The sequence below is a fragment of the Hemiscyllium ocellatum genome, chromosome 8, assembly GCF_020745735.1.
Source record: "Hemiscyllium ocellatum isolate sHemOce1 chromosome 8, sHemOce1.pat.X.cur, whole genome shotgun sequence".
NCBI lineage: Eukaryota > Metazoa > Chordata > Chondrichthyes > Orectolobiformes > Hemiscylliidae > Hemiscyllium > Hemiscyllium ocellatum.
The window spans coordinates 117,261,763-117,285,872 of record NC_083408.1 but is presented as its reverse complement, the minus strand read 5'-3'; the positions used below and the strand labels follow the sequence as shown (position 1 = coordinate 117,285,872).

Here is a 24,110-nt window from a genome sequence, read left to right as displayed (position 1 = left end):
CATCAAAGACATCTTGGAAATGACTGTCAGACATCATGGTAGCCCATTACCCCATTAACACACTAAAACAGCAGCTAATGAACTTGAGGGACCCTTATACAGACAATAACCAAAACTGATGTAATTTACAAAATACCTTGCAAGAACTACATTGGACAAACAGGCAGAAAACTAGCCACCAAGATACATGAACGTCAACTTGCCACAAAAAGACATGACCAACTCTTACTAGTGTCTTTACATACAGATGAGGATAGATACCATTTTGACTGGGACAACACATCCATCCTAGGACAAGTCAAACAGAGTCACGCACATGAATTCCTAGAAGCATGGCATTCCAACCAGAACTGTATCAACAAACACATTGACTTGGATCCCATTTACCACCCTCTGAGAAAAAGAACAGGAAATGACATCACCACAGGAAATGGTGTCACCAACCCAAGGAAACTAAACACACAAATAAAAAGCGGGCCATACCACCAGAGCTTCATCTGGAGGCTGACTGAAATTGTTACCTAGTATGGTGACGAAACATCTGAAACCGAACAGTCCAGCTCAGCGAGCAAACCTACATTCAGAACCTCAAACTGAGCTACAAATCTTCTCAAAACTCACTAATCTGGAGAATGTTTTGCAAACTGTGCGAACCCAACCCAGTTTCTCAGTATTACTTATTCATGCAAACAATTTGAGTTATTTGCAATAGGGTACAAGATTTAAGTAAATCACCCTGACAGCTTTTATACAATCACAAGAATCAAACCAACAAGAGATTAGTATGAACAGGAAATGCAGGCAATTCTCAGCAGGCCAAGCAATTATCATGGCACTTGCTGACTGCATGAGTCTACGTTGGAGACAGTCAAATATTACAGCAGCTGCTGGTCTCCCAGACTCCAAACAACATCAAAGAATTAAAGTAACGTCCAAATAACAATGAACATACAGCAGTGAATAATCAACCCCAAATAAACAAGTGAAAATAAGCCAATTATGACCAATAATAACACAACAAAAATAATCAAATTTATAATTGAGAATGACATTGATGCAAACAAATCCCTTCAGAAGAAGGGTCACTCTAAAATGTTAACTCTGATTCTCCCCACAAAAATGCCTGACCTAATGAGCTTTTCCAGTAATTTCTGTTTTTGTTGCTAATGTTATAAATCATAGTAGGGTTCAACTAATAAATAATCAATATTCTTATCCATCAATTCAATATTGTTGATCACATGTGAGTGACTGTTGCTCAATGCTTAGCTCAATACTATTCATCAGAATTATAAATTATTAAGTTTTAAGTGTTAATTATTTATCAATCAACAGGAAGAAGGGAAGGCCAAGGAGGGAAATCAAAAAGACAGACAAGAATTTGAAAATCCAAATTGTCAAATTTGTAGCTAGTATAGGTCAGTGAACAGGGGATAATAGGTGAATGGGATTTGGTGCATGTTAGGACTTGGGAAACAGAGCTTTGGATAACCTTAGGTTTACAGGTCAGGGGCAGGGAGGGGTTGGGTTTTTGGAGGAGTGGTGCAAAATGTGGGAGACCAGCCAGCAGTGCACGGAATCATCAATTCTGAAGGTGACAAAGGCGTAGATGGAGGTTTCAGCAACAGTGGAGCTGATACAAGAGCAAAGGAGCAAATGTAAGGTAGAAATATGTGAAATTTGTGATGGCGCGACTGTGTGATAGATAGCTGAAAGTCAGCATTCTGCTAATGGATGGCATCACCAAGGGGAGGCATAAAAACGAGAAATGGAAAATAAATTACATCAGGGTCAAATATGACAGGAAGCTGTGAAAAGTCTGTTTCAGTCTGAGACATTAGCTAGGTGGAGGGAAGGAAACCTGCCATATTTTATTTGAAGGTTATTTCAGTTCATTTAGTTCCTTGCTGTCAGGTAGTCTGGGAATTTAGAAACTGTCATGATTCAAGGCAATAGTGATTAGGGTACCAGGTATTAAAGCTAGGTACATAGAACATAGAACAGTACAGGACCTTTGGCCCTTGATGTTGTGCTTTTGGCCTTTTATCGTACTTTAAGATCAGACTAACCTACATATCCTTCATTGTACTAACTTCCATGTGCCTATCCAAGAGTTGCTTAAATGTCCATAATGTATTTGACTCTACTACCATTGCTGGCACCCACTGTAAAGAACCTACTTCTGACATCTCTCCGAAACCTTCCTCCAATTATCTTAAAATTATGTCCCCTCATGATAGACATTTCCACCATGGGAAAAAGTCTCTGGCTATCCACTCTATCAGTGCCTTTTGACATCTTGTACATCTCGATCAAGTCACCTCTCAACCTTCTTTGTTCCAATGAGAAAAACCTTTCTTCAAAAGACATGCCCTCTAGTTCAGGCAGCATCCTGGTAAATCTCCTCTGCCACCCCCTCTGAAGCTCCCACATCTTTCCTATAGTGAGGCAACCAGAACTGAACACAATATTCCAACTATGATCTAACTAGGGCTCTATGGAGCTGCAGTATAACCTCATGGCTCTTAAACTCAATTCTCTTACTGCTTTGCCTTCTTAACAACCATATCATCTTGGATGGCAACTTTGAGGAATCTATGGACATGGACCCCTCTGTTCCTCCACACTGCCAAGAATCCTGTCTTTAACTCTGTATTCTGAATTCAAATTCAACCTTCCAATGTCAATCACTTCACACTTTTCCAGGTTGAACTCCATTGGTCACTTATTAGCCCAGTTCTGCATCCTATCAATGTCCTGTTGCAACTTACAATGGCCCTCCATACTATTAACAATTCCATCGATCTTTGTGGTATCTGCAAACTTACGAACCCACCCTTCCATTTCTTCATCCAAGTAACTTATATAAAAAATAATCACAAAGAGCAGAGGCCACAGAACGAATTCCTGCAGAACACCACTGGTCACTGAACTCCAGCCTGAATGCTTTCCATCTACCACCACCCACTGTCTTCTATATCCAGGTAACCAGATTTCCTTGTATTACATGCCTCCTTACTTCCTGAATGAGCCTATCATGGGGAACCTTATCGAGCACCTTACTAAAACCCATGTACACTACATTGACTGGTCTACCTTCATCAAATTGTTTTGTCACATCCTCAAAGAATTCAATAAGGCTTATGAGACATGACCTGCCCCGTACAAAGTCATACTGACTATCTCTAATGAAACTATGGTTTTCCAAATAATCATAAATCCTGTCTCTCAGAATCCTCTCCAATACTTTGCCCAGCCAGCATTATCCCTATTCCCTTTCTTGAACAAGGGAATAACACTTGCCACCCTCCAGTCATCTGGCACTTCTCCAGTGGACAGTGAGGACCCTTGAATCAAAGGCACAGAAATTTCTTCCCTCGCTTCACGTAGCAACCTAGGGTATATCCCATCGGGCCCAGGGGATTTATCTATCCTTAGGTTTTTCAAAATTTGCAGCACATCCTCCTTCCTAACATCAAGCTGTTCTAACATTTCAGTCTGTTTCAAACTATCCTCAGTAGTGAATACTGAAACAAAGTATTCATTAAGGACCTCTCCTACCTCCTTTGACTCCAGGCACAAGTTCACTCCACTCTTCCTCATCGGCCCTACGCTCACGCTGGCCATTCTCCAGCATGACTGTGGAAACTGACACTATTTTCAGATTATATTGTCAAAATGCAGCTTGAAAATGTGGAATAGGAGGCCAATGATCAATTCTCAGAGGGTATCTGAAATAATGGCAGAGGTATTCCCTAAAGGGAATTCAGGAGAAAAACCTCTTTAACCAGAAAGTGGTGAGAATGTGGAATCAGCTATCACAGGAAATAATAGATGGACATAACAAAAAGCTCCTGTGAGATAACTGGAGAGTGCAAGAGGGAGAAAGAAATAGAGACAGCAACCAGAGTTCCAGACCAGTGCTGAATGGGTCGGGTCCTGCTGTAATTGCAATGTACCTCAATGTGGCACAATGCTAAAAGTAAGCTAATTGAGTTTTCCAATTTCTGCAGATGCAAAATAATCGATGGAGTCCATTTTCCAAACTCCTGGATGGCGAAATACCAGATCCTTAAGTTTAACAGAGGCTGTCTGAGAATTGGGGTGCTGGGCTGTGGCCACTTCGGGAAGCAACTGGTATTATCCTTACTTCAGTTGACGGAGCTGACTGCAACATGTATTACTGTCTCCACCAGGAGACCAGAAAAACTCAGTACGGTTTTTTTTTAATGAGCAAAGTTCTAATTACATTCTGTACCTGTATTAAAGCAAGAGCTGAAAGATAGGAAGTGGTATGCTGAGAAAACTACACTCAATGACCTGGCCTTCACAGCCTTCTGTGGCAATGAATTCCATAGATTCCCCACTCTCTGGCTGAAGAAAGGCAGCAGGTACTTGGGAACACCACTACCTGCAAGTTCCCCCTCCAAGCCACTCATCACCCTGATTTGGAAACATACTGCTGTTCCTTCACAGTCATTGAGTCAAAATCCTGGAATTCCCTACCTACCGGCATTGTCGGCCGACCCACAGCAAGTGGACTGCAGTAATTCAAGAAGGCAGCTCACCAAGGGCAACTATGGATGGGCTACCAATGCTAGCCAGCCAGCAATGCCCAAGTCCCACAAATGAATAAAAAAACCTCAATTTTGCTCAACCTCTCTTCAGAGACTTGAACAGGATTTCTGAATAAATAATGTGAATGAAAGTGCACTCATCTGGGAAATTTGTCGTGGATGAAAGCTTTAATGTTGAGAGAGTGCAGCACTGTCACAGGGTCAGTACTGAGGGAGTGCCGAACTATCAGAGAATTGAGTGCATTGAGTTGGGAGGTAATGTTGCAGCTGTACAGGAAATTGGATAGGCTACTTTTGGAATACTGTGTGCAAATCTGGTCTCCCTGCTTTTGGAAGGATATTATAAAACTTGAAAGGATTCAGGAAAGGATTTTGACTGGAAATGTGATGACTCTAGTACATTGGATGGATTAGTTTTTATCCAATGTGTGCAGGAGGGTTTCCTGACACGGTATGTCAAAGGACGGACAAGAGGAGAGGCCACACTGGATCTGGTACTTAGTAATGAACCAGGCTAGGTATTTGATATAGTGATAGGTGAGCACTTTGGAGAGAGTGCCCATAATTTGGTTATGTTTAATTTAGCGATGAAAAGGGATAGGTACATGCCACAGGGCAAGAGTTATTAGATGGGAGATGGGCAATTATATTGCAATTAGGCAAGATTTAGGAGGCATAGAATCGGGCAGCAAAATGCAGGAGATGGGGACAATTGAAATGTGGAGCTAGTTTAAGGAACAGATATTGTGTGTCATAGAGTCATAGAGATGTACAGCATGGAAACAGACCCATCGGTCCAACCCCTCCATGCAGACTAGATATCTCAACCCAATCTAGTCCCACCTGCCAGCACCTGGCCCATATCCCGCCAAACCCTTCCTATTCATCTACCCATCCAGATGCCTCTTAAATGTTGCAATTGTACCAGCCTCCACCACTTCTTCTGGCAGCTCATTCCATACACATACCACTCTCTGCGTGAAACAGTTGCCCCTTAGGTCTCTTTTATATCTTTCCCTCTCACCCTAAATCTATGCCCTCTAGTTCCGGACTCCCCGACCCCAGGGAAAACACTTTGTCTATTTACCCTATCCATGCCCCTCATAATTGTAAACCTCTATAAGATCACCCCTCAGCCTCCGACGCTCCAGGGAAAACAGCCCCAGCCTGTTCAGCCTCTGCCTATAGCTCAAATCCTCCAACCCTGGCAACATCCTTGTAAATCTTTTCTGAACCCTTTCAAGTTTCACAATATCTTTCCGATAGGAAGGAGACCAGAATTGCACAAATATTCCAACAGTGGCCTAACCAATGTCCTGTACAGCCGCAACATAACCTCCCAACTCCTGTACTCAATATTCTTACCAATAAAAGAAAGCATACCAAACACCTTCTTCACTATCCTATCTACCTGCGACTCCACTTTCAAGGAGCTATGAACCTGCACTCCAAGGTCTCTTTGTTCAGCAACACTCCCTAGGACCTTAACATTAAGTGTATAAGTCCTGCTAAGATGTGCTTTCCCAAAATGCAGCACCTCGCATTTATCTGAATTAAACTTCATCTGCCACTTCTCAGCCCATTGGCCCATCTGGTCAAGATCCTGTTGTAATCTGAGGTATCGCTCTTCACTGTCCACTACACCTCCAATTTTGGTGTCATCTACAAACTTACTAACTGTACCTCTTATGCTCGCATCCAAATCATTTATATAAATGTCAAAAAGTAGAGGACCCAGCACCGATCCTTGTGACATTCCACTGGTCACAGGCCTCCAGTCTGAAAAACAACTCTCCACCATCAACCTCTGTCTTCTACCTTTGAGCCAGTTCTGTATCCAAATGGCTAGTTCTCCCTGTATTTTGTGAGATCTAACCTTGCTAATCAGTCTCCCCTGGGGAACCTTATCGAACGCCTTACTGAAGTCCATATAGATCACATCTACCGCTCTGCCCTCATCAATCGTCTTTGTTACTTCCGCAAAAAACTCAATCAAGTTTGTGAGACATGGTTTCTTACACACAAAGCCATGTTGACTATCCCTAATTAGTCCTTTTCTTTCCAAATACATGTACATCCTGTCCCTCAGGATTCCCTCCAACAACTTGCCCACCACCGACGTCAGGCTCACTGGTCTGTAGTTCCCTGGATTGTCCTTACCATCCTTCTTAAACAATGGCACCACGTTAGCTAACCTCCTGTCTTCCAGCACCTCACCTGTGACCATCGATGATACAAATATCTCAGCAAGAGGCCCAGCAATCACTTCTCTAGTTCTCAGGTACACCTGATCAGGTCCTGAGGATTTATCCACCTTTATGCGTTCCAAGACATCCAGCACTTCCTCCTCTGTAATCTGGACCTTTTTCAAGGTGTCACCTTCTATTTCCCTACAATCTATATCTTCCATATCCTTTTCCACAGTAAATACTGATGCAAACTACTCGTTTAGTATCTTCCCCATTTTCTGTGGCTCTACACAAAGGCCGCCTTGCTGATCTTTGAGGGATCATATTCTCTCCCAAGTTACCCGTTTGTCCTTAATGTATTGTAAAGATCCTTCGGATTCTCCTTAATTCTATTTGTATTAGCTATCTCATGTCCCCCTTTTGCCCTGCTGAATTCCCTTTTAAATATATTCCTACTTCCTTTATACTCTTCTAAGGATTCACTCAATCTACCCTGTCTATACCTTTACGTATGCTTTCTTCTTTTTCTTTAGTCATCCAGCATTCCCTATACCTACCAGCCTTTCCTTTCACCATAACAGGAATATACTTTCTCTGGATTCTTGTTATCTCACTTCTGAAGGTTTCCCATTTTCCAGCCTTGCTGTTACCTACGAACATCTGCCCCCAATCAGCTTTCAAAAGTTCTTGCCTAATGCCATCAAAATTGGCCTTTCTCCAATTAAGAACTTCAGCTTTTCCTTGAATGGTATGTCCCCGTCAGGCAGGGAGGAAGTTATTAGGTAAGGGAAACATGGTTTACTAAAGAAATTATATCTGTTGTTAAGTGGAAGAGGGAGGTTTATGTGACATTGAGGCGAGATGGTTCAGAAGAGGCGATGGAGAGTTACTGAATAGCTAGGAAGGATTTAAAGAGAGAGTTAAGAAGAGCAAGGAATGTAAATGAGCAGTCTTTAGCAAATAGAATAAAGGACAACCCTAAAGCTTTCTATTGGGATGTGAGGAGTAAACGATGATTAGGGTAGGAATAGGGCCTGTCAAAGACAGAAGTGGAAAATTCTGTGGGGACCCTGTGGAGATCAGAGAGGTGCTAAACGACTATTTCTCATCTGTTTTCACTCAAGAAAAAGAGAATATTGTAGAGGAGAAAACTGAGATACGGCTATTAGATTTGAAAGAACTGAGGTTAGTAAGGAGGAGATATTATCAATTCCAAAAGGCATAAAAGTAGATAGGTCCCCTGGGCCGGATGGGATTTATCCAAGGATTGTCTGGAAAGCTAGGGAGGAGCTATCCGAGCCTTTGGCCTTGACCTTTGAGTCATCATTGTCTACAGGTTTAGTACCAGATTGCAAATGTTATGTCCTTGTTCAAGAAGGGCAATAGACATGACCCAGGTAACTATAGACCAGTGAGCCTTACATCTGTTGTAAGAAAAGTTTTGGAAAGGATTATGAGGGATAGGATTTATAATCATCTAGGAAGCAACAATTTGATTTCAGATAGTCAGCATGGTTTTGTCAAGAGCAGGTCGTGTCTCACAAACCTCATTGAGTTTTTTGAAAAGGTAACCAAGCATGTGGTTGAGGGTATGGCAGTTGACATAGTGTACATGGACCTCAATAAAGCCTTTGACAAGGTTCCACATGGTAGGCTGTTGGAGAAAATGCAGAGGCATGGGATTGAAGGTGATTTAGCAGTTTGGATTAGAACTGGCTTTCTGTAAGTAGGCAATGAGTGGTGGTTGATGGAAAATATTTAGGCTGGTGTGCCACAAGGGTCTGTTTTGGAACATAACTGTTTGTCATTTTTATAAATGACTTAGATGCAGGCATAGTTGGATGGGTTAGTAAATTTACAGGTGATACTAAAATCGGTGGACAGTGTGGAAGAATGTTGCAGGTTGCAGGGGGACTTGGATAAACTGCAGAATTGGCTGAAAGGTGGCAAATAGAGTTCAATGCAGATAAATGTGAGGTGATTCACTTTGGGAAGACTAACAGGAAGGCAGAATACTGGGTCAATGGAAAGACTCTTGATAGTGTGGATGTGCAGAGGGATCTTGGAGTCCATGTACATAGATCCCTGAAAGTTGCCATTAAGGTTGATTGTGCTGTTAAGAAGGCCAACAGTGTGTTAGGGTTTATTGGTAGAGGGATTGAGTTCCGGAACTATGACGTCATGCTGCAACTGTACAAAACACTAGTGTGGCCTCACTTCATGTATTGTGTGCAGTTCTGGTCGCCCCATTACAGGAATGATGTGGAAACATCGGTCAAGGTGCAGAGGAGATTCACCAGGATATTGCCTGATCTGGAGGGAAGATCTTATGAGGAAAGGGTGATGGACTTGGGTCTGTTCTCATTGGAGAGAAGAAGGCTAAGAGAGGATTTAATAGAGACTTACAAGATGATCAGAAGATTAGATAGGGTGGACAGTGAGAGTCTTTTTCCTAGGATGATGACATCAGCTTGTATGAGGGGGCATATCTGCAAATTGAGGGGGATAGACTGAAGACAGATGCTAGAGGTAGGTTCTTTACTCAGAGAGTGGTAAGGGCGTGGAATGCCCTGCCTGCCAATGTAGTTAACTCAGCCACATTAGGAGCATTTAAACAGTCCTTGGAGAAGCACATGGATAATGATGGGATAGTGTAGGGCAATGGGTTTAGATTAGTTCACAAGGCGGCACAACATTAAGGGCTGAAGAGCCTGTTCTACACTGTGTTGTTTTATGTTATATGTTCTATAAAAGATTTCACAATGATGTTGCCAGAGTTGGTGGGTTTGAGCCATAGGGAGAGGCTGCATAAGCTGGGGCTGTTTTCCCTGGAGCGTTGGAGGCTGAGGGGTGACCTTATAGAAGTTTATAAAGTCATGGGGGGCATTGATACAGTAAATAAGACCATAAGACATAGGAGCAGAAATTAGGCCATTCAGCCAATCAGATCTGCTCCAACATTCAACTATGGCTAATATGTTTCTCAACCCCATTCTCCCACTTTCTCCCTGTAACCCTTGATCCCCTTGATATTCAAGAACTTATATATCTCAATCTTAAATATACTCAATGACCTGGCCTCTATAGCCTTCTGTGGCAGTGAATCCCATAGACTCACCACTCTCTGGCTAAATAAGTTTCTCCTTATCTCCGTAATAAAATGTCTTCCCTTTACTCTAAGGCTGTGACCCTCGGGTCCTAGTCTCTTCTACCAATGGAATCATAGGTGCCGCGAAGGGAGAGGTTAGTGTTGGTGTTTGTGGAATGGACTAGGATGTTCCGTAGGGAATGATCCCTACATAATGCAGACAGGGCGAGTGAGGGGAAAATGTGTTTGGTGGTGGCATTCTGTTGGAGTTGTCTGAAATGGAGGAGAATGCTCCTTTGAATGCGGAGACTGGTGGGATGAAACATGAGGACAAGGGGAACCCAATCTCGCTGTTGTGTGTGATGGGGAGGGGCAAGGGCAGAAGCACGGGTGATAGGTTGGATGTGATTGAGGGCCTTGTCAACCACAGTGGGCAGGAATCCATGGTCATGGAAGAAAGAAGCCATGTCAGTAGCACTGTTTAGGAAGGTGACATCGAGCGAACAGGTGTGGTGTAGGTGAAGGAACTGGGAAAATGGCATGGAATCCTTTCAGGATGTGGGGTGTGAAGAGCTGGAGTGAAGGTAATTATGGGAGTCGGTGTCTTTGTAGGAGGTAGCAGTGGCCAGTTTATTCCCTGAAATGGACATGGTGAGGTCAAGGAAAGGAAGGGAAATGTCAGGAATGAACAATGTAAAAGTTATAGAGGGTGGAACTTGGAGGCAAAAATGAAGGTCCTGGTGGGAGGATGAAGCAGGACCAAAGCTGTCGTGGATATACTGAACACAGATTTGTGGGAAGGGGCCAATGTAGGACTGGAACTAGGACTGTTCCACAGGAATATTGCATGCAATTCTGGCCTCCTTCCTATTGGAAAGATGTTGTGAAACTTGAAAGGGTTCAGAAAAGATTTACAAGGATGTTGCCAGGGTTGGAGGATTTGAGCTATAGGGGGAGACCGAACAGGCTGGGGCTGTTTTCCCTGGAGTTTCGGAGGCTGAGGGGTGACCTTATAGAGGTTTACAAAATCACGAGGGGCATGAATAGGATAAATAGACAAAGTCTTTTCCCCAGGGTGGGGGAGTTCAGAACTAGAGGGTATAGGTTTAGGGTGAGAGGGGAAAGATATAAAAGAGACCAAAGAGGCAACCTTTTCCACGCAGAGGGTGGTACATGTATGGAATGAGCTGTCAGAGGAAGTGGTGGAGGCTGGTACAATTGTAAAATTTAAAAGTCATTTGGATGGCTATATGAATAGGACAGGTTTAGAGGGACATGGGCTGGATGCTGGCAGGTGGGACTAGATTGGGTTGGGATAATTGGTCGGCATGGACGAGTTGGACCGAAGGGCTTTTTTCCGTGCTGTATACCTCTATGACACTATGACTCTATCTTCCTAATATCTACTCTGTCCAGGCCATTCAGTATTCTGTATGTTTCAATTCAATCCCTCCTCATCCTTCTAAAATCCATCAAGTATAGACGCAGAGTCCTCAAACATTCCTCATATGTTAAGCTTTTCATCTCCTGGGACCGTACTCATGAACCTTCTCTGAACTTGCTCCAGGGCCAGTACATCCTTCCTGAGATATGGGGCCCAAAATTGCGCACAATACTCCAAATGTGGTCTGATCAGAGTCTTATAAAGTCTGAGAATTACATCTGTGCATTTATATTCAAGTCCTCTCAAATTAAATGCCATCATTTCATTCCTAACTACTGACTCAACCTGCAAGTTTACCTTGAGAGAATCCTGGACTCAATCCCAAGTCTCTTTGCATTATTGTTACTAATTTGATTTGCCCAATCTAGATCCAGATTAAACTATACTTATAGGCATTCCTTTATTACAAACCTGACATTGATGATGGACAAGTTATTAGAAGGAATCTTGAGGGACATGGTTTACATGTATTTGGAAAGGCATGGACTGGTTAGAGACAGTCAGCATGGCTTTGTGCGTGGGAAATCATGTCTCATGAACTTGTTTGAAGAAGTACCAGAGGATTGATGAGGTGAACTTAATCTATATGGACTTCAGTAAGGCGTTCAACAAGGTTCCTCATGGTACACTGGTTAGTAAGGTTAGACTACATGAAATACAGGGAGAACTAGCCACTTGGATACAGACCTGGCTTGAAGGAAAAAGATGGAGGGTTGCTTTTTCAGGCCTGTGACCAATCGTGTGTCACAAGAATTGGTGCTGGGGTCCACTACTTTTTGTCATTTACATAAATGATTTGGATGTGAACACAGGAGATATAGTTTGTAAAATTATGAGGAGCATGAATAGGATAAATAGAGTCTTTTCCCTGGGGTGGGGGAGTCTAGAACTAGAGAGCATAGGTTTAGGGGGAGAGGGGAAAGATATAAAAGGGACCAAAGGTGCAATTTTTCCATGCAGAGGGTGGTGCGTAAGTGGAATGAGCTGCCAGATGAAGTGGTGGAGGCTGATACAAATATAGTATTTAAGAGGCATCTGGATGAGTTAATGAAAAGGAAAGGTTTTAGAGGCATTTGTGCCAGGTGCTGGCAAATGGGACTAGATTAGGTTAGGATAACTGAACAGCATGGGCGAGTTGGACCCAAGGGTCTCTTTCAATGCTGTACATCTCTATAACTCTGCAGATGTATGACTTTTCTCCCCATTTAGAAAATAAAGTCTACCTCAATTCTTTTTACCAAAGTGCATGACCTCTCACTTTCCTATGTTGTACTTCATCTGATACTTCTTTGTCCACTTTCCTAACCTGTCCACATCCTGGTATTAGGCAGGAACTGTGGAGCCGAAGTAGGGAATACATATTCTCAGGGAAATGCTCAACAGAAATGTGGAGGTTCTGGATTAGTGGTGCCCTTGCTGCAAGTGCTGGATAAGTTTGTCCCACTGAGGCAAGGACGGGATGGTAAGGTAAAGGAACCTTAGATGACAAGAGATGTGGAACATCTAGTCAAGAGGAAGAAGGAAGCTTACTTAAGGTTAAGGAGGCAAAGATCAGACAGCATTCTAGTGGGTTACAAGGTAGCCAGGAAGGAACTGAAGAATAGACTTAGGAGAGTGAGAAGGGGACATGAAAAAGCTTTAGCAGGTAGGATCAAGGAAAACCCTAAGGCATTCAACACTTATGTGAGGAACAAGCTGATACGTGAAACAGGCTGATATGGTCGAAAAGGTTGATGTTAAACATAGAACATAGAACAGTACAGAGCAGGCCCTTCAGCCCACGATGTTTTGCCGACCATTGATCCTCATGTATGCACCCTCAAATTTCTTTGACCATATGCATGTCCAGCAGTCTCTTAAATGTCCCCAGTGACCTCGCTTCCGCAACTGCTGCTGGCAACACATTCCATGTTCTCACAACTCTCTGTGTTAAGAACCCACCTCTGACATCCCCTCTATACTTGCCTCCAACATGAGGAAAGTTAAGTCCCTTGGTCCTGAAGGGATATACCCAAGGTTACTACGGGAAGGGAGGGAAGAGATTGTTGCGCCTTTGGCAACGATCTTTGCATTCTCACTTTCCACTGGAGTACCATCAGATGATTGGAGGGTGGCAAATGTTATTCCCTCATTCAAGAAAGGGAATAAGGATAACCCTGGGAATTACAGACCTGCCAGTCTCACATCGGTGGTGGGCAAATTATTGGAGAGGATGCTAAGATCCAGGATTTATGATTATTTGGAAAACAATTGTTTGATTAGAGATAGTCAGCATCGCTTTGTGAGGGACAGGGTCATGCCTTACAAGCCTTATTGAATTATTTGAAGATGTGACAAAATACATTGATGAAGGTAGAGTAGTGGATGTGGTGTATATGGTTTTTAGCAAGACGTTTTTAGATTAGATTCCCTACAGTGTGGAAACAGGCTCTTCAGCCCAACAAGTCCACACCAACTCTCCAGAGAGTAACCCACCCAAGCCCATTCCCCAAACCTTTATTTACTCCTGACTAATGTACCTAACACTATGGGCAATTTAGCATAGCCAATTCACCTGACCTGCACATCTTTGGATTGTGGGAGGAAATCCACGCAAGCACAGGAAGAATGTGAAACTCCACACAGACAGTCACCCAAGGTAGGAATCGAACCCAGGTCCCTGGCACTGTGAGGCAGCAGCCACCATGCCACCCAATTTGATAAGGACCTCCATGGTAGGGTCATTCAGAAAGTAAGAAGAAGTCTGGCTTTCTGGATACAGAATTGGCTGGCCATAGAAGACAGAGAGGGTGGTCGTAGATGGAAAGCATTCAGACTGACGCTTGATGACCAGTGATGTTCTACAGGGATTTGTTCTGGGATCTCTGCTCTTTGTGATGTTTATAAATGAATTGGGTGAAGAAGTGAAAGGGTGGGTTAGTAAGTTTGCTGATGACACAAAGGTTAGTGGAGTTGTGGATAGTGTGGAGGGCTGTTATAGGTTGCAACAGGACATTGACAGGATGCACTGTTCCCTTTGGCATGACTCTAGTTTCAAATTACCATCCTGAAAGTTCCCCCAAAATTCCCACACTCTGGCTTCTATTAGCTATTCAAACCTCTTCAAAACCTTGTTTGACAAACAGTGGCTGGATGATAAATTTAAATTAGATTCCCAATACTGTTGAATGCATATATTAGTTTTATTCTCTGGAGAAAGTACCTTAATGCATTTGACTACACACTACATAGGTCCATTTAATGTTCACTTACCTATTAAGGACAGAGCCCTATGATCAATCATTTAAAATGTACCATTTATACTCATGTACAGGTCGATATCATGTATAAGATGAAAGTGATTCCTGCTGAAGGGCTTTTGCCCGAAACATTGATTTTCCTGCTCCTCGGTTGTTGCTGTGCTTTTCCAGCACCACACTTTCGACTTTAATCACGTATAAGTTGACCCCTTATTTTGGCCAAAAGATCTGGTATTTTTCATATATCTCATGCATAAGTTGACCCTAGTTTTTCAGGAGTTTCTTCTTGATCATATTTGCAGTCTTAAAGGGCATGATTTCCACATTCTAGATTAGAGTAGTGATGGAAAAGCATAGCTGTTCAGGCAGCATCTGAGGAGCAGGAAAATCGACATTTCGGGCAAAAGCCCTTCATCAGGAATTACTTTAGTCTTATACATGAGATCGACCTATACATGAGTATAAACGGTACATTTTAAATGATTTCCACATTTTTGATTCAAATGCAACACCTGCAACATCACATGTTGCACGCACCAGTATATATTTGCGTAATGTGATTTTCAAATTGTTAAATTGAATGTTGGTAACTAAATTGTATATATTTATTTATGTAATATTTACATACATTTTTTACCTGTGCATGCAAATATCTATGGTATGTTATGGCAGCCCTTGACCTTGTCTTCCCGCTGTTGCAGGCAGAATGGAGACAGTTATTTTATAGATAAATATTCAATAATGGTCATAATTCTTTTTCCTTTTGTTGTTTATTATTGTATATAGAGATCTGGATCTTATTTGTCAATTTTTTGACTTATGCCAAGCATGAATTTTATCCCCTCGAAAGCAATACCTCGTGTATAAGTCAAGGACTGATTAGGGATCGTCAGCATGGCTTTGTGTGTGGGAAATCATGTCTCAGAGATTTGATTGAGTTTTTTTGAGGAAGTAACAGAGGATTGATGAGGGCAGAGCGATAGATGTAATCCATATGGACTTCAGTAAGACGCTCGACAAGGTTCCCCATGGGAGACTGATTAGCAAGGTTAGATCTCATGGAATACAGGAAGAACTAGCCATTTGGATACAGAACTGGCTCAAAGGTAGAAGACAGAGGGTGATGGTGGAGGGTTGTTTTTCAGACTGGAGGCCTGTGACCAGTGGAGTGCCACAAGGATCGGTGCTGGGTCCTCTACTTTTTGTCATTGACATAAATGATTTGGATGTGAGCATAAGAGGTACAGTTAGTAATTTTGTAGCTGACACCAAACTTGGAGGTGTAGTGGACAGCAAAGAGGGTTACCTCCGATTACAACAGGATCTTGACCAGATGGGCCAATGGGCTGAGAAGTGGCAGATGGAGTTTAATTCAGATAAATGCGAGGTGCTGCATTTTGGGAAAGCAAATCTTAGCAGAACTTATCCACTTAATGGTAAGGTCCTAGGGAGTGTTGATGAACCAAGAGACCTTGGAGTGCAGGTTCATAGCTTCTTGAAAGTGGAATAGATAGGATAGTGAGGAAGGTGTTTGGTATGCTTTCCTTTATTGGTGAGAGTATTGAGTACAGGAGTTGGGAGATCATGTTGCGACTGTACAGGACATTAGTTAGGCCACTGTTGGAATATTGCGTGCAATTCTGGTTTCCTTCCTATCGGAAAGATGTTGTGAAATTTGAGAGGGTTCAGAAAAGATTTACAAGGATGTTGCCAGGGTTGGAGGATTTGAGCTTCAGGAGAGGCTGAACAGGCTGGGGCTGTTTTCCCTGGAGAGTTGGAGGCTGAGGGGTGACCTTATAGAAGTTTGCAAAATCATGAGGGGCATGGATAGGATAACTAGACAAGGTCTTTCCCTGGGGTCGGGGAGTCCAGAACTAGAGGGCATAGGTTTAGGGTGAGAGGGGAAAGATATAAAAGAGACCAAAGGGGCAACTTTTTCACACACAGAGTGGTACGTGTATGGAATGAGCTGCCAGAAGAAGTGGTGGAGACTGGTACAGTTGCAACATTTAAGAGGCATCTGGATGGGTAGATGAATAGGAAGGGTTTGGCGGGATATGGGCCAGGTCCTGGCAGGTGGGACTAGATTGGGTTGGGATATCTGGTCGGCATGGACGGGTTGGACCGAAAGGTCTGTTTCCATGCTGTATATCTCTATGACTCTATGACTCTATCATATACCATTACATTATGCCATTTAAAGTTGGTAAGATCTCTTAAACTTAACAGTCTTAAGGTTTCCAACTCTGCACCAGGTTTTCCCCAAGATGCATGAATTGACTTACCTATTGATTATTCTTTCGCAGGATGTGGTCATCACTGACTGAGCCAACATTTGTTACCCATCCTTAATTTGCCTGGAAAAGGTGAACCACTACAGTTCATGTGGTGGTGTACACCCACAGTGCTGGTAGAAAGGGAGATCAAGGATTTTGAGCTTGCAAACAGTGAAGAAATCGTCACATCAGTATGATGTGTGGTTTAGAGTGGAACCTGCAGATATTGGTATTCCCTTGCATCTGCTCCCCTTTCCACAGAAGTCATGGGTTTGGCTGGTGCTACCAAAGGACCCTTAGAGAGTTGTGGCAGTACCTCATCCAGATTGGATACACTGCTCCTGTTGTGTATTGATGGTGAATGAATATCGACGGTGATGGATGGAGCAGTCAAATGGACTGCTTTGTCCTGGATGGTATCAAGCTTCTTTTGGAGCTGCACTCTTCCAGGTAAGTGGGGACTATTCCCTCGCACTGTTGACCTGTGCCTTGTAGATGGTGGACAGGAGGTGAATTAACCAACGCAGAATTCAGAGTCTCTGATCTGCACTGGTAGCCATAGTTTTATTTGACTGGTCCAGATCAGTTTCTAGTCAATCATAACCTCACCCCCAGGATGTTGATACTATGGTATTTAGCAATGGTAATGCCATTGAATGTCAAGGAAAAATGGTTAGGTTATCTCTTGTAGGTGATGCAAATGTTACTTGACACTTGTCAGCTTAAGCTTGGATATTGTCCAGGTCTTGCTGCATTCAAACATGGACTGCTTTAGTCTCTGAGGAGTCACAAGTGGTGCTGAACATCATCAGCAACATCCCTCTTCTGACCTTATGATGTGGGGAATGTCATTGATGAAGCAACTGAAGATGGTTAGTCCTAGGACACTACCCTGAGGAACTCCTGCAGAGATGTCCTGGAGCTGAGGTGACTGACCTCAACAAGCACAACCATCTTCCTTTGTGTCACTTTGACTTCAGAGGGATTGTCCCTGGTACATATTGATTCCAGTTTTGCTCAGTCTCCTTTATGCTCAAACAAATGTTTTCTTGATGTCAAAGACTGTCACTCCACTCTAACCTCACCTCTGGAATTCAGCTTTTTGGTCTTTGTTTGGACGACAGCATCACTAAAATATGTTGGTCCAAAAGGAGGCCATTTGCTCCATTATGCCTGCACTGGCTTGTTAAATACGCACTGACACCTGGTGCCAAGCTACCACTTTTTCCACATACCCTTGTACATTACGTTTATCTAAATAATGATCCAATATCTTTGTGAATGGCTCAATTGAAACTGCCTCAACCACATTTTCAGGCTTTGCATTCCATATCCTGTCGACTCACTATGTGAAAGCTTTTTCTGACATCACTCTTATGTCTTTTGCAGATCACTTTAAATCAATCCCTCTCATTCATGTTTCTTTTACACATGGGTACAGTTTCTCCCTGTCCACTGATGATTTTGAAAATCTGTGCCAGATCTCTTCTTAACCTTCTCTTCAAGGAGAACAGTTGCAACTTCTTCAATCTATCCTTATCACTGAAGTTACGCATTCCTGCAACCTTTTTTGTTAATCACTTTTGCACTCTTGCCAATGCATTCACATCTTTCCTATCATGCGGTGCCCACACTGCACACAATATTCCAGTTGAGGTCTTATACAATGTCACTGTCAGCTCTTGTACTCTGTGCCCTGATGCATACAGCTTAGGTCACTGTCTGCTTTATCTATTTCTCTTTCCACCTGTCCTGCCACCTTCAATGATCTGTGCAAATATACTCCAGCTCTCTATCCTCATGTACCCCACCCCTTAGCAGTTGTGCCCCATATTTTATATTGTCTTACAATGTTTTTCCAACTAAAATCTATCACCTCGCACTTCTCTACATTGAACCTCATCTGCCAAGGCTATAATGAAGTCAGGAGTGAGTGTTTGTGGCTTAATCCAAACTGAGCATCATTGAGCAGGTTGTTGCTGAACAAGTGCTTCTTGCTAATGTTAACAACCCAATTTGCTGATAGAGTCATAGAGATGTACAGCACGGAAATAGATCCTTTGGTCCAACTCATCCATGTCAATCAGATCTCCTAAATTCATCTAATTCTCCGCTCTCCTGGGGAAAAGACATTGGTTATTCATCCTTTCTATGCCCCTCATGATTTTACAAACTTCTTTAAGGCCTCTCTAGGGAAATCAGGCTCAGCCTCTCCCTATAGCTCAAACCATCCAACCTTGGCAACATCCTTGTAAATCTTTTCTGAACTCTTTCAAGTTTCACAACATCCTTCCTAGAGAATTGAATGCAGTATTCCAGAAATAGCCTAACCAATGTCCTGTACAGCTGCAACATGACCTTCCAACTCCAATACTCAATGCACTGACCAATAAAGGCAAGCGTACCAAATGCCTTCTTCACTATCCTGTCCACTTGTGTCTGTACTTTTAAGGAACTATGAACCTGCACTCCAAGGTCTCTTTGTTCAGCAACACTCCCCAGGACCTTACCATTAAGTGTGTAAGTCCTGCTCTGAAGTGTCTTTCTAATATACAGCACCTCACATGTATCTATGTTAAACTCCATTCTGCCACTCCTCGGCACATTGGCCCACATGACCAAGGTCCCATTAAGGCTCTGAGATAACTTTTTTGGCTGTCCACCACACCTCCAATTTTGATGTCACTTGCTAAACAACTGATTAGCTGGTAATTGTCTGAGTTGGATTTGTCCTGCATTTTTCACATTGCCAGTTTTGTAGCTGGCTGGAACACCTTGACCAGCAACCTGAATGGTCCACACAGCAATCAGGAAATGATCAGTAACCTTTGGGGGAAAAATAATCAACATTAGGGAAACATCAATAGTCTTTCCATAGGCAACAGATTATTAAATGCCCCGAAAAAGATGTATTTGTGGAGAAAGGGCAGATAAATTTTAAATTGCAACACTGCATCCTGCTATTTATGCACAACACAAGTCTGCATAGTGTGGTGAGATGAAAATCTGGCACACTACGCTGGATTAAGTTGAAAACAGTTGAATAAAGAGATCGTAGGGTTAGGTTCTAGCTTGGTGAGAACCAATGGATTGAATTGCCTTCAGCATCCAAAGCCTGTTTTGTAACAACATGTCAACTCCTTTCTTTCAGGTGACCTCTCAGATTTGGGAGTCAAGTGTTTTTACGACAACAAACGACTGGCAGCCTCAGTGGACGTGATGTTTCTCTGCTGTCTACCATCTCATCTGTCAGCTGTTTCTTCTCAGATTCACGGCTGCATTGCTGAATCCTGCATCGTGTACAGTCTTGTAACTGCAGTGCCTGCAGCAAGGTCAGTCCCCTGCTTACATCAGAATGGGAATCCTACATTACAGACCAGCAATTATTGCCCAGCCCTAACTGCCCTTCATTAGGTAATGGTGATCACCTTCTTAAATCATTGCAGTGAATCTGTTGAGAGGTACACCCATAGTGCTGTTAGGACGTCCACCCAGCAACAGTGTAAGAATGGTCAGTATATTTCCAAATTTGGATGGTGCATGGTTTGGAGAGGAGCCTGCAGCTAATTTTTATCTTCAATCAGGTTGATTTACACTATTCCTTCCTGAACTGGGCACTTTGAAGATGCTATAAAGCTAACTTGGAGTCATTCCATACAATATCTTTTATCTTCCTTTTGCATCATTCTGGCCATGGCTTTGCGACACCGCATAGACTGAGATAGGTATTTCAGTGACAACAAGCTGTGTGGACATTAGCAAATACATTATTATGAATTATCTATTCAGAACATCTGTGGCCAAAGCATTTCATAATTCATACACGGATATGTACTGGACAATGCAGCCAAAATGATGGAGAAGAGTTTGAGGAAAGAGACCCAGGGTACAGGGTGAGCTTTATATAGCAGCTGTACAAGAATGGAGGGAGGGTGGACCTCCATGAGGCCATGTCTGTAGAGGCAGAAGGAACAGTCCTGGAGGAGGACAGAGCCGGTTTGGTTCAGAAGATAATGAAGCGATTGGGAGAAGGGTTTGAAAATCCATTTTTTTGGGGGGGGTGGGGGACTTGGGAATCATTGGAGATGTGTTTGGTGAGGGAAGGATAAGTGGAAGAGGATGTGGGAGCAGAACTCTGGTGAACTGGAGGTCATGGACCATGGGGCCTGAGAGAACAGCATGGTGTGAAATGAGTGCAACCGAACCCACAGTCACACTGCATTATCGGGAGTTGCAACTGACTTTAGATATCTGATCATTATCTGATGTGAGATCTTCAGCTGGAGGCTATTTGGCCCATCAAGCCTGTGCTGACTCTGTAGAATATATCCAATTCTTACTCAACCCTTGATTTTTCCCATAGCCCTGCAATTTTTGTCATTTTAAAATACTTATCCAAATTCCTTTTAGAAGCTAATGGTGTGAATTTCTGTACTTTCATTCCAGATCATAAAAACTTAATAAAATAAAAAGAATTAAAAATTCTTCTTCTCATCTCATCTCCTGCCTTTGCTCAGTAATCTGTAATTTCATTGGTCCTGCTGCCATTGGAAATAGTGACTTCTAAATTACTCTGTTAAAACCCTTGATTTTGAACTTGTTGAATAACTCTCTCACTTATGTGATTTTTGTACTTACTTAAATAAAGATGCTGCTTTGTCTTTTTCCCTCAGACTCAAGAACCTCCTGGCACACAGTAGCATTGTGAGGCCACATTATTTCTTCCATACAAAAAGTGCCTGGCCTAGACAGTGGAGGAGTGGCAGAACTCCTGTTGAAGCTCTAAAGGTTCAAGAAATTATTGAAATGACATCACCATTTAAAAAAGCTTGTAAGTAAAGCAAAAAACATGATGGTTTTCCTCTGTGTATGCTGAGGTGTGGCGAAAGTAATGGACATCATAGTTTTGTATGGGGAAGATCATGTCTTACAAACCTAATAGAATTGTTGAGGAGGTGACAACATTGATTGCTGGGGAAAGGGCTGTAGATGTCATATACATGGACTTTAGTAAGGCGTTTGATAAGGTTCCCCATGGTAAGCCGATGAAGAAGGTGAAGTCGCATGGGGTCCAGGGTGTTCTAGCTCGATGGATAGAAAACTGCTGGGCAGAAAGAGACAGAGAGTAGCAGTGGAAGGGAATTTCTCAAAATGGAGTCCTGTGACAAGTGGTGTTCCACAGGAGTCCATGCTGGGACCTCTTTTGTTTGTGATATATATAAATAAATTGGGGGAAGTATCAGTTGCTTGATTAGTAAGTTTGCAGGTGACACCAAGATTGGTGGAGTAGCAGATAGTGAAGGAGACTGTCAGAGAATACAGCAGAATATAGATAGATTGGAGAAATGGGCAGAGAAATGGCTGATGGAGTTTAATCCGGGCAAATTGAAGTGATGCATTTTGGAAGATCCAGTTCAAGAGCAAACTATACAGTAAATGGAAAACTCCTGGGGAAAATTGACCTACAGCGAGATCTAGGTGTTCAGGTCAAATGTTCCCTGAATTTGACAATGCAGGTTCAGAGAGTGGTCAAGAAGGCATATGGCATACTTTCCTTCATTGGATGGGGTATTGAGTACAAGAGCTGGCACGTCATGTTACAGTTGTAGAGGCCTTTGGTTCAGCCACATTTGGAATACAATGTACAGTTCCGGTCGCCATATTACCAAAAGGATGTGGATGCTTAGGAGAGGGTGCAGAGGAGGTTCACCAGGATGTTGCCTGGTATGGAGGGAGCTAGCAACAAAGGGAGGTTGAATAGATTAGGATTATTTTCATTAGAAAGATAGAGATTGAGGGGGGACCTGATTGAGGTCTACAAAATCATGAGAGGTATACATGATTTGGAGATGCTGGTGTTGGACTGGGGAATACAAAGTTAAAAATCACACAACACCAGGTTATATTCCAACAGGTTTATTAGAAAACACTAGCTTTTGGAGTGCTGCTGCTTCATCAGGTGGTTATGGACAATCCAGGTCTTTTTCAATATGTGATTTCAGTTACATCACACTTTAAATTTTTGCTATTAGATTAGATTACTCACATTGTGGAAACAGGCCCAACAAGTCCACACCGACCCTCTGAAGAGCAACCCACCCAGACCCATTCCCCTACATTTACCCCCTCACTTAACACTACAGGCAATTTAGCATGGCCAATTCACCTAACCTGCACATTTGTTTGGACTGTGGGAGGAAACTGGAGCACCTGGGGGAAACCCACACAGACACGGGGAGAATGTGCAAACTCCACACAGACAGTTGCCTGATGTGGAAATTGAACCCAGGTCTTCTGGGGCTGTGAGGCAGCAGTGCTATTCACTGTGCCACCGTGTCTTATGATCTTATGCTCCACAGCCACCTGATGAAGGAACAGTGCTCCGAAAGCTAGTGCTTCCACATGAACCATTTAGACTATAAACTTAGAGTTGTGTGATTTTTAACTTTGAGAGGCAGAGACAGAGGGGATAGCAAGAAGCTTTTTCCCAGAGTGGGGGACTCAATTACTATGGGTCACGAGTTCAAAGTGAGAGGGGAAAGGTTTACATATAGAACATAGAACATAGAAGGATACAGCGCAGTACAGGCCCTTCGGCCCTCGATGTTGCGCCGACCGAATCCTACCTAACCAATACTAGCCCAATAACTTCCAAATGCCTATCCAATGCCCGCTTAAATGACCATAAAGAAGGAGAGTTCACCACTGATACGGGCAGGGCATTCCATGAACTCACAACCCGCTGTGTGAAGAATCTACCCCTAACATCTGTCCTATACCTACCACCCCTTAATTTAAAGCTATGTCCCCTAGTAACACCTGACTCCATTAGCGGTAAAAGGTTCTTAGTATCTACCCTATCTAAACCCCTAATCATCTTATACACTTCTATCAGATCTCCCCTAAACCTTCTCTTCTCCAATGAGAACAGCCCCAAGTGCCTCAGCCTTTCCTCATAAGATTTTCCTACCATTCCAGACAACATCCTGGTAAACCTCCTCTGCACTCGTTCTAAAGCTTCCACATCCTTCCTATAGTATGGCGACCAAAACTGCACACAATACTCCAGATGAGGCCTCACCAGAGTCTTATACAACTGCAACATGACCTCAGGACTCCGGAACTCAATTCCTCTGCCAATAAAGCCCAGTACACCATATGCCTTCCTCACAGCACTATTTACCTGGGTGGCAACTTTCAGAGATCTGTGTACATGGACACCAAGATCCCTCTGCTCATCCACACTACCAAGTAGCCTACCATTAGCCCAGTAATCCATCATCTTGTTATTCCTACC

The 24,110-nt window shown here is 42.9% G+C and overlaps 1 protein-coding gene across 1 annotated transcript in view; it reads left to right on the top strand.

The window, feature by feature from the left end:
• noxred1 (NADP-dependent oxidoreductase domain containing 1) overlaps positions 1-24,110 on the top strand; it is an 84,624-nt gene that overhangs the window by 17,417 nt on the left and 43,097 nt on the right. Inside the window, exons 2-4 of the mRNA XM_060829016.1 lie at positions 4,014-4,213; positions 19,965-20,145; positions 21,487-21,644. Of these exons, the coding sequence (XP_060684999.1) occupies positions 4,014-4,213; positions 19,965-20,145; positions 21,487-21,644 (539 nt within the window). The remainder of the gene's footprint in view (positions 1-4,013; positions 4,214-19,964; positions 20,146-21,486; positions 21,645-24,110) is intronic.